The 10,698-nt window shown below is 39.1% G+C and overlaps 2 protein-coding genes across 3 annotated transcripts in view; both read left to right on the top strand.

Annotated features, from left to right (window-relative positions):
* LOC113531737 (filamin-A-interacting protein 1) overlaps nt 1-3,392 on the top strand; it is a 36,688-nt gene extending 33,296 nt beyond the window's left edge. For both annotated transcript variants that reach the window (XM_053241976.1, XM_053241977.1), the window contains one exon: nt 2,644-3,392. In XM_053241976.1, the coding sequence (XP_053097951.1) occupies nt 2,644-2,664 (21 nt within the window). In that variant the 3' untranslated portion in view covers nt 2,665-3,392. The remainder of the gene's footprint in view (nt 1-2,643) is intronic.
* Nucleotides 3,393-4,194: 802 nt separating this feature from the next.
* On the top strand, nt 4,195-10,652 carry LOC113532242 (cell cycle control protein 50A). The gene is made up of 7 exons (XM_026923533.3): nt 4,195-4,710; nt 6,592-6,708; nt 7,785-7,892; nt 7,996-8,083; nt 8,177-8,323; nt 9,042-9,248; nt 9,538-10,652. The coding sequence occupies exons 1-7, from the start codon at nt 4,465-4,467 to the stop codon at nt 9,729-9,731; spliced, it is 1,107 nt and encodes a 368-aa protein (XP_026779334.1). The 5' UTR covers nt 4,195-4,464; the 3' UTR covers nt 9,732-10,652.
* Nucleotides 10,653-10,698: the final 46 nt, after the last annotated feature.

A 10,698-nucleotide genomic window follows, 5' to 3' on the forward strand; every position in this document is an offset into this window, starting at 1 on the left:
ATTCTGGCAAACAGCCAAATAAAATGAAAACAAATTGGTTTTAGCCAAAATTGGGCTTTTCTGTACTATTCTTTGACACTATAAATATATTTTACCAATTTTTTAAAAAATTTAATCTTGTCTAGGTTATCTTCCCGCAGAGGTCATGGTGGGTAAGTCTAATCAATTGAGTTTATATTCAGATACAGGTAGCTGTCAAAATGTCGACTCTAAGAAACATTCCCAGTTTGCAAAACTATATATTGTGGAAATTGATAAAAGTTCACATTATGAAGTTATGAAGTTCACATTACGCCACACAAATATACTCCAGTGCAACAAGATTCAAAACTCAGCGCTCCACCTACACTTGAAATACATCACTCATCTGAGAACAACAATCTCCACATTCTGGACAGAGAAGACGAAGTTTGGAGGAGGAGTAAAAGAGGCCATCAATGTCAAGCTATCTCTGAAGAACAGGTTTTGAAGCGATTCATGTTCTCACAGTACTTTACATATCCAGGCCTCAATGATCAACATATGAACTTGCCAAGCGTCATGATGTCATATGTGTTTATCACAGGTAGGGTTTAATTGCTGGGGAATTTCCCACCATTCACTAGAACTGATGAAGATGAGCTCTGCAAGATAACACAAGTCTAGACTACTAGGAGATGTTTAAAATATCATTCACAATGAACAGCTCAGTATTATTGTTGGATGTGTCCCTGTACCAAAGGATCAGGTAACAAATACAGAAGTGACAACACTGAACACGTCTGATTTATGCACACAGATTCTGATGTTATAAAGCAGTTGTTGAGAATCTGTCTCAAAAAAACACATTAGATAGCTTGATATGTGTTGTCATCTCATCTAAAGCAGCTACTAATCTGTGTGTTCACATTCCAGCCATTCTCTAATCGGTCTCGATTTCATCACATCATCAGCCATAAAACCTTTTCTATTTTATTTTGGAATATTTATTTTCTAATCATCTTTCCATCCATTAACTAGCACCAGCTTTTCACCAAAGCGCTGCTCATGAACTTGCTTTTTTTTTTTTAGAAATGATGCACCAAAAATACTGCGAAATGACACGTATTTTGTGAGTGCTTGACAAAAAAAAAAAAAAAGCTTAAAAAAAAAAAAAAATCTAATTTATACTTCATACCCTTTAGCCCAAGACATATTTGGTGTCTGAAGCTGACTTCTTACAATACAGCTGGAGCTATGCAATGGAGCTATGAGGCTCATGTAGCAAGAAGTGAAAGTCTATCTCAGTCAAAATTTCTTTTCATATGTCTAAATATTCATATAGATGCATCACTCAACATTGTTGAGCTACATATTCAGTACATACAGTAGCTTTGCGCTGTTATGTCCCACTGCTCCATGCCATCCATTTAGAATTTTTAGAAATACAGTTATAACATTAATTTGAAAATATCTGATGCATCATTTTTCCTAATGGCAGATGGGAGTAGAAATACAAGATAGTGAGGACATGGAACATACAGTAACAGTAGCTTTTTGGTTCACATCTGAAAACATTTTAATTTCACCGTACTATTCTAAGGAGAAAATAACCCAGAACATCATGCTGGTATAAATATGACCCTTAGCATAAATTGTTATGTTGGAGAAACTGAGCCAAGAACATGATTTTTAGGGTTAGTAAAATGTAAAATGGGTCATTTTGACTCGAACAGAACATAAGGGTTAATGATGATACCAAACTGCAATGTGGCACAATGTGATTTTGAATGACATAGACTTCCATTAGGTGGCACTGTGGTGCATGGTGGTAGCTTTGCTGCCTCACAGCTCCAGTACCTGAGTCGATCCTGAGCTCGGGGTACCGTCTATGTGGAGTTTCGCATGTTCTCCCGTCTGTCCAAGTAGGTGCATGGTATCCTGTGATGGTCACCTGTCCCATCCAGGGTATCTTCCCGGGATAGGATCCAGATCCACTGGGACCCTGACCAGGATAAAGCAGTTACTGAAGATGTATCAATGAAAGAGACTTCCATTACTTTTTATGCTAATGCTTTGTAGGACTTTGTTATTTATTCACTGCAGCCCTTTTGCATCCTTAGTGTTTAGTAAGCCTTAGTGTTTTTTCTAAATGATAAACTCATAGAGCATTGAACGTCACACAAGGAAGGTCATTCAAGATGTATTGATTTTGTTGTTCTTCGCATTTGATCAATTTATTTTTAAATTGAATATCTGCAATGAATTGGACATTACAGTACACTGTACAGGCCTCTCAGAAATAATTTAGGAACAATAACGTGAGTTACAGTCATACAGTCTGATTACTTACTTTTTAACAGATTTATTAATAATAACCCAGTGAGCACCCAATACCAAGAAACATCAAAAATGTCCATTATTGGTCCTTGACTTAAACTGTCCCATAAAAAAGTCTCGACTATTGGTCCATTTTAAGCCAGTCCTGTTCCTTGATCTGACCCTTAATTATAGGGATACTGTATATAAGTTTTTTGGTCCATATAGTTCTTTGGTCAGTGTAGTCTAGCTAAATTCAGAGTGTCAATATTGGCCAATAACTTCTTCCATTTAGTAAAAAATAAAACAAAAAGGCTAAGAATAAAAGCTGTGACTTCAGTTCACTCTTCCTTTTTTCACCTGCAGAAAATGTTGTGCTCCGCATGACTTTTGAGCCTCGTTGACACTGAGGTGTAGCACTAAGGCCAAACACCTCCACAGCACAGACTGCGGTGTTCGTGTCAGCTCCTCAACGGCACCTGGATCAACACCACCCTGAACTTTACCTCAGAACCAAGCTAGGAATCTGGAGCACACAAGTCTGTTGTGTTGTTGACATGTTTTTTTCTTAATAGAGTGTGATTCAGTGGTGATGGATGTTTTGTGGACAAAAAAAGTAAGTTGTGGGATAACATGGAAAATGAATGCATGTGAATAGGAAAGAGCTGGATTGAAATTTTACAGAAGAACATATATAATACAGTGTAAACATGACTGACATTTACAAGATATCAGTGACTGTATGTGAGATGTAAGTGATCATTTAATTTTGTTTTAATTTAATTCTGAACACCTCAGAATTGTATGTATATGCAGTTATGATGGAATTGCTGTGGAAATATATGTATACACAAACACTGACATTATAGAGCTAGTGTTTTAATGGAGTGCCTTTTAAATTAAAATATGGACTTTTATTACTTTTAATAACACATGATACAATCTGTACAAGTCCAGATATGCTTTCTAAAACAGAAGTTGTTGACTTGATGGACATACAGCTATAAACTACCTTGTACATAGTGTGATTATTAAACAGGAATCAGGCAAACTGGAGTAGGTTAATAAAAGTCTGAAATGATGGGCACTTTCAATAAACTAACACAATTTTATCAGTCTTGTCTTAACATTGTGCCTTTTAGCTTTCTGCAGAAAGAGTGAGTGAGAAATAAAATAATGCAGGCTATGAAAAATTCTTTAATGTAATTATATACAAGATGTTTGAATAGTATGTTCCATATCTCAGATGTACTAATAGATTATGTTTACACAATCCCATCAATCCTATCCCTAAAATTCAAAACACCTTAGTCATTCATGGATGAGGCGACTCTTTGAGCTGGGGCTTTTAGGTGGGAGCCAACTCACAAAGAGCTGTAAAGATGAATCTGTATTTTGTATTCATGACTCTCTAATGCCATTAATCACATACAGTACATGTAGTGAATCTTATCAACAATGTCTGGGTTGTCTGGAACAGAATTAGAGCCATTCTAGTGAGAAAGTTAAGATGCGTGCTTGACTCTCTCTCTCTTTCTCTTTCTCTCTCTCTCTGTGTGTGTGTAAGGGTCTGCTGACTGCACTGCTGATTGTTATAATGATGCAGTGGAATGTAGTGTATTGGATAGCTGAACAGGATAAAATGACAAGAGTACAGACACAGCATTGCAAATAATGTTATATTGTTTTGTTATATTGTAAAATGAAGCAATATTTTATTGAACAATTTAAATAATAGATAGGAAAAACCAACAATTATGGCCAACGATTAAGCCTTTTGGAGGCAAAAATAGTGAGCTTTACGGATTTACGCATGGACTTACGCATGCAATATCTACCCAATAAAAATCATAATATTCTCACAGTGCTCAATATTCCAATCTTCTGATCACGCCCTCCGAGATGACGTCATTACGCACGGCTAACGTCCCCACGGACGCCTGATGTCATCACGTTGGGTTAGTGTCAAAACTTCCGGAAAGACACCACCCCGATTAAATGTAGAAATAAACAAAACATAGAGCCGATGAAAATCTGGATTTGTCTTCCGAGGAGGTCATATACCTGTAGCTAACAGGTATATGTAACAGCAACATAGTTTAAATAATTTAATAGCCACGGGTGTCTCGTATTTCGGCAGATTTAAGCACCTAGCTAAGCTAAGCTAATCTGGCTTCAGCTGCAAACATGATGGCGTCCAGCTACAACGCCAAGGAAGAAGACGGCCATCATTCCGGGGCCTCGGGAGCTACTGGAAACGCCGTCCGGAGTAAAAAACCAGACAACACGGCTTTCAAACAGCAGCGTTTACCGGCGTGGCAGCCTATCCTTACAGCTGGCACGGTGTTACCGGCGTTCTTCGTTATCGGGCTGATCTTCATCCCTATCGGTATCGGGCTGTACGTCACGTCCAACAACATCAAGGAGTTTGAGGTGAGAAGCTGCAACGCTGGAACCTGCATTTTACATAATATGTGAACTAATTCTACTTTAAGCATCCCTTCTTGGTTATTTTCTTCTTATCAGTAAAAACATTTAAAGCATTTTTTAAAGGTGAGGCCAACTGTAGTGTTGGATGTACAACCTCTTATTGTTCTTGTAGCATTAAACCCTAATCAAATAATTTTTTACCTGTCCTGGTGGCAACGATGCACTAGGAAATCTGTCCCAGTGGCAGCGAAGCACTAGGAAAGCTGTCCCAGTGGCAGCGAAGCACTAGGAAAGCTGTCCCAGTGGCAGCGAAGCACTAGGAAAGCTGTCCCAGTGGCAACGATGCACTAGGAAATTTGTCCCAGTGGCAGCGAAGCACTAGGAAAGCTGTCCCAGTGGCAACGATGCACTAGGAAATTTGTCCCAGTGGCAGCGAAGCACTAGGAAAGCTGTCCCAGTGGCAGCGAAGCACTAGGAAAGCTGTCCCAGTGGCAGCGAAGCACTAGGAAAGCTGTCCCAGTGGCAGCGAAGCACTAGGAAAGCTGTCCCAGTGGCAGCGAAGCATTAGGAAAGCTGTCCCAGTGGCAGCGAAGCACTAGGAAAGCTGTCTCAGTGGCAGCGAAGCATTAGGAAAGCTGTCCCAGTGGCAGCGAAGCACTAGGAAAGCTGTCCCAGTGGCAGTGAAACACTAGGAAAGCTGTCCCTTTGGCAGTGATGCCCTAGGAAAGCTGTCCCGGTGGAAGTGATGCCCTAGGAAAGCTGTCCCAGTGGCAGCGATGCCCCAGGAAAGCTGCCCGAGTGGCAGCTGGGTGTTGGTAAGGGTTGTGATTAGACAATATTTGAAAAGGTGCCAAAAACATCAGTGTGCTCTTCTATCTTACACTAACTAGTAAGAGATTAGTGAAAAACAGTATGCGTAAATGTGGTGTTTTAGGGTGGTGGGAAGTGCACGTATTACAAGCATAAATGTGAAATTGAAAGAAGTTTGTCCACTGGTGGCAGATGTTCAGATGTTGTTTTGACTGTGGTATAGAAAAATACAACAGCAAATGATTTGTCTTAACACGTTAGTTGTTGAAAAACTGCAGCACATACAGTCGTTGGCTTGAAGAAAGCACCGGTTTGACTGCTTCAGCGCTCGTTTTATTCAGGTTTCGTTTCGTTGCTTTCCACGGTTGGTTATACTTCCTGAATGCTGCATGCGGAAGTATTCTTTGAGCAATGAGCATGCATAACCACGACTGAGGCACACGATCATGAAAAGTTAAACAAGGAAGCATATACTTCCAGAAATATAATGTACAGTCCACACTTCTCAATTCACATTCAATTTATTTCTGTGCATTCATACAATAGGTGAGTAAATATAATGGACAAGTGTCTGTGTCAGACCATCAGATTATTATACACATGCATTACAGACTGTATACAATCACATGCTTATTATTCCACAGTGCTGCTGAATTCTCGATTCTGATTGGTCAGAAGGTGTTCATTTTTTATTTGATGTTTAGAGACATTTAGTTATCATTTATTGAAGGAGTCTCCAGTCTTAGCGCTTTATAACAGTAAACTTTACAGAGATACAGCTGTAAAGTTTTTCATCATGAAAGTCTTCACTTTGCAGTTTTCGCTAACACAACAAGCTGTTTTTTTTTAGTCTTATTAATGTCAAGAGGCAAAAATAGTGCTGGTGAAAGAACAACTGTTTATAGCTGTTATAACATAAGTAACTTGTTTCTTAGAAGTTAAATATAACTAGATCAGAGAAGCTTGACGAATAAAGGAGTACTAGCAGAAGTAGATGGTTTGCGCTTTAATGCCTCAGAGTGCAACTCCATATCTCTACTCTTTTTTTTTTTTTGTTTGTTTTTTTGTTAACAGATTGATTACACAGGGGCAGACGCCTCGAGTCCATGCTACAACTGCTCACAGAGCAGCTGGAACATCACGACGCAATGTAAATGCTCTCTGCCCTTCTTTCTTGAGCAGCCCTTTGAGGTAAACACAAAGCTTGGCTTAATTTCACACACTGCAGTTTATATACATATAGTGTACATGTGTATGTATAGGTGCTACAGGATGTATTTACACAGACGATTTTCAACTGTTTTGAGGAACTAAAGCTTTGCAGGGCTTTCCTGAATGAGAACAACACACTTCCTAGACAAATTCCTGTTTTGCTTTAACACCACACTGCTGGACTTGTGACTTGCATCATTTCAGCTTTTTTTCCTTTAGCTTTTTTGTGCCAATATGATGTTAACATTAAATTAGCTGTACACTATAATAGCGTACAAACTGCATCCTCGAATTAATTTTGTTAGATCCAAAAATAGAAGCTGTAATATTTCCCTAACACCAGTAAAACAGGGTTATGGTGGTATGGGAATGAACAAGTGACTACTTAAGGACCAATGAAAAATCAACATCATACTGTGATCATGTGTGCCAAGTAATTTTTAGGGGAAATAATCCAAAAACGTTTTCATATGTTCTCCTCACACGTTTAATCAAAACTGTCCTGTCTCCCTTGTTAGTTAATGTCCTTGCTCAGGTTGTGTGCTCTATGACTTTAAAAATTTTTTGTTAGAGTGGTGGAAATCACAACCCATATTATCAAAAGTTATTATATTTAGGGGTCCAAGCACCAAAGTAAACTCAGCCCTAATCTGTTCTATCGGTAGAAAGTTCAGGAATAGAAAGCTCTAAAATATTTGACAAATGTAAATAATGTTCATAAAATAAGTCCAAACTGAGGGGGTCCATGTAATTTAAAGTTAAAGGGGTCCCTGGCTACAGACGTTTTGAGAACCACTGACTTACAAGACAAAAGCAGCGGCTTTTTCCACCTTAACCAGACTCTGAATTTTGCATGCGTTGCTGTGATAGTCATATGGGAATATGGGTTAGGATTATGGGTTAGGATTATGGGTTAGGATTATGGGTTAGGATTATGGGTTAGGATTATGGGTTAGATTTTCCGTTTTACATTGCCTTTAAATGCGAGTGTATGTATATATGGACAGTATCGTTCCAAAACAAAGTATGCTTACACTTTTTTTTCTCATCCCCAGAGCAATGTTTTTATGTACTATGGCCTTTCAAACTTTTACCAAAACCATCGTCGCTATGTGAAGTCCAGAGATGACAGCCAGCTGAATGGAGACCTCTCATCTCTTAAGGTATGGACAGGATCTGGAAAAGTGAGTTTCCATGCTGTAGATCAGTGTAGATTAGGATGTATTGGTCATTAGTGTCCTCACTGTTCATGTTTTCCTACCACAGGACCCGAGTAAAGAATGTGAGCCGTACCGCATGATTGGAACCACACCCATTGCCCCTTGTGGTGCTATTGCTAACAGCATGTTTAACGGTAAGACAGAAAGGAATTTAGTACAGTCATGGATTAAAAGAAAGCCTTTGTGGTGGTCAGCGAGCTTGATTGCTTTTCCCTTAATTTCCTCAGACACGCTGGAATTGATTTATCTCGACCCCAATGGAACCAGGATCACAATTCCGCTGATAAAGAAGGGCATCGCCTGGTGGACGGATAAGCATGTGAAATTCAGAAACCCTGGTGGCAGTAACTCCAACCTCACTGCTGTTTTTCAAGGTAAGATATGAAATGCAAGACCTTTGGATTGCTTTTGGAGATTGTAAAAAGAATCTAACATTCAGAATACTTCCTGAGCTCCAGCAGCGGCTCTGACAGCAGGTCAGCTACAAGGTTTATACTAATGTGCACATTCTAATTTTAGCATTTCTTTAGCATTATTTGTAGTTGTAGTTTAATTAATAAATAGTTAAACCAATAAAATTATGTAATAGTTGGTAAAATCACTGTAGTATAAGAGGAATGAACTTTGGGGCATGCTTTTATAGGAAAATTAGCAACAAAAGCCTGAACTTGATCGCAGGTGTACTAAATGCAGGAAGTGGGAAGTTGGAGCTTGGAATGATGTCATTTTCAACCTCTGTGCTACAAAATAAAGGGGGAGGGGAGCATGGACACCACTATAGTCAGTGTTAACGATTTAACAAGTGAATGTCTGTATGTTTTATTGAGCTAAAGTAAATAGTTGTATATAAAGTATAATTCATTTAAGGGTAAGAAGTGCTACTTTGTTTACTGTTCATGCTGTGAGCAGCCATGCTGATGTGACTGTCCCGAGTTCCCGAGTAGGAACGTTGAGGGGGTGTTTTCTTTGTTATTTCCTAGTCGGAGGTCATAAATTAGGAGTCATGACTTTTAGTCTGCAGCTTAAGGTTCAGACAGCTTGTTTGACTTTTCACATTTTCTTCTTCTCTAAAGCAAGTCTCCTCTCTTTCAGGAACTGCGAAACCAGTCAACTGGCGTAAGCCTGTCTTTGAGCTGGACTCAGACCCGGAGAACAACGGCTTCATTAACGAAGACTTCATTGTGTGGATGCGAACGGCTGCCCTGCCCACATTTAGGAAACTCTACCGTATCATCCAGAAGAAAAACAACATGACCCCAACACTTCCCAGAGGCAACTACACTCTGGAAGTCAGTTACAGTATCCTTTCATTTCAGATCTGAGTTTACTGGAGGTCTCTGAGTGGGTGAAGATCGTTGCAATTATTATGCAGCTTCATACAGATAACTTCAAGTTGATTTGTAGAGTGCGTAGCTGAGAGTTTATTACTGATTACTGATCCAGTTTACACTTTTAAACCTGCACTTATTCACCTAGAATTAGGCCAATAGCTAGTTAAGAGAAACATTGCAATATACTGAACTGTACTGAAGTCTAAATGCTTTGCGAATGCTGTTATGTGTTATGCTCCCTAACCTGTCACTCTCAGATTATCCCGTGCGCAGCTTCGATGGCCGAAAGCGCATGATCCTCAGCACCATCTCGTGGATGGGAGGAAAGAACCCTTTCCTGGGCATCGCCTACATCACCGTGGGCTCCGTCTGCTTCTTCCTCGGAATCGTCCTGCTCTTCATCCACCAAAAATACGGAAACCGCAACAACAGCTCTGACATTCCCAACTAGCTTCGTGTGATCACCTGCATGCTGTCTGCCACATGCATGATGAAGACCAACCGCTTATCATCTGAGCTTGCCTCTGTGTGTGTCCTGTGTGTATATGAGTATTGTGCTTGGAGTGCAGCTCTGCAGAGCATTATGTTTAAAACAGTTGTTGAATTATATATATATATGTATGCGTATTTATTTTTAAAGAGGTCAATGGTGTTCTGTATTAAGTCATAATTTTATTTTTAGTCAGTATTTCTGTATTTTAGTATGGCTTATGGGCTTCTATAATCTGAAGTGTATATATTTGAACACGCTGTGAGAAGCGAGACTTTGCAAAAACATTTACTTGATTAAACTTAATGAATGTATATAAGCTATAACAGTCAGAGCTGAATTCTTGCCTAAGTCTTGCTGCCTAGTGTTCCTGCAGCAATTGCCACAGGACACGTAATCTAGTAGGTCAACTTCTTTAACAGCTGTAGTTCAGCCGAACATAAGCCTTACAGCTCCAGTGCAGAATGCATTTTCTTGGCTGATTGACTAACATTGAAATGGCTATAATTAATACCAAACTCTGAAGTACATTCAGTGTAAAGTTCCTTTTCTGTTAAGCAATTTGGGATCAAAATGAATTCCTGCTTATATGGTTTATAGAGTGCCGTGACCTGACTCAAAGATATCTCTAGACCTGTGTGTGTGTTATTTAAATGCACTCCTTAGTGTCTTTTAATTTTTTTTAAAAATTATTATTTTTTTTTAAAAGGGTGCTTTTGGTTTTATGGTTTGAAGTTTTTATGAATGTCACAGGTTATCATGTTCATGTCATGTCCAGTTGTTTGCACTTTAGGCTTGGCACGGCTGTATGTTGGTCATTTGGGTCACTTTTATGGATGTGTTCGTCCTTGTTTCAGAGAAATAAAATTAGATGGAAACAAACTTTTCAGCTTATTATTTCAGATTTTCATAGCTAGGTCTCAGATAA

The sequence above is a fragment of the Pangasianodon hypophthalmus genome, chromosome 19 (assembly GCF_027358585.1).
Source record: "Pangasianodon hypophthalmus isolate fPanHyp1 chromosome 19, fPanHyp1.pri, whole genome shotgun sequence".
NCBI classification, from domain to species: domain Eukaryota; kingdom Metazoa; phylum Chordata; class Actinopteri; order Siluriformes; family Pangasiidae; genus Pangasianodon; species Pangasianodon hypophthalmus.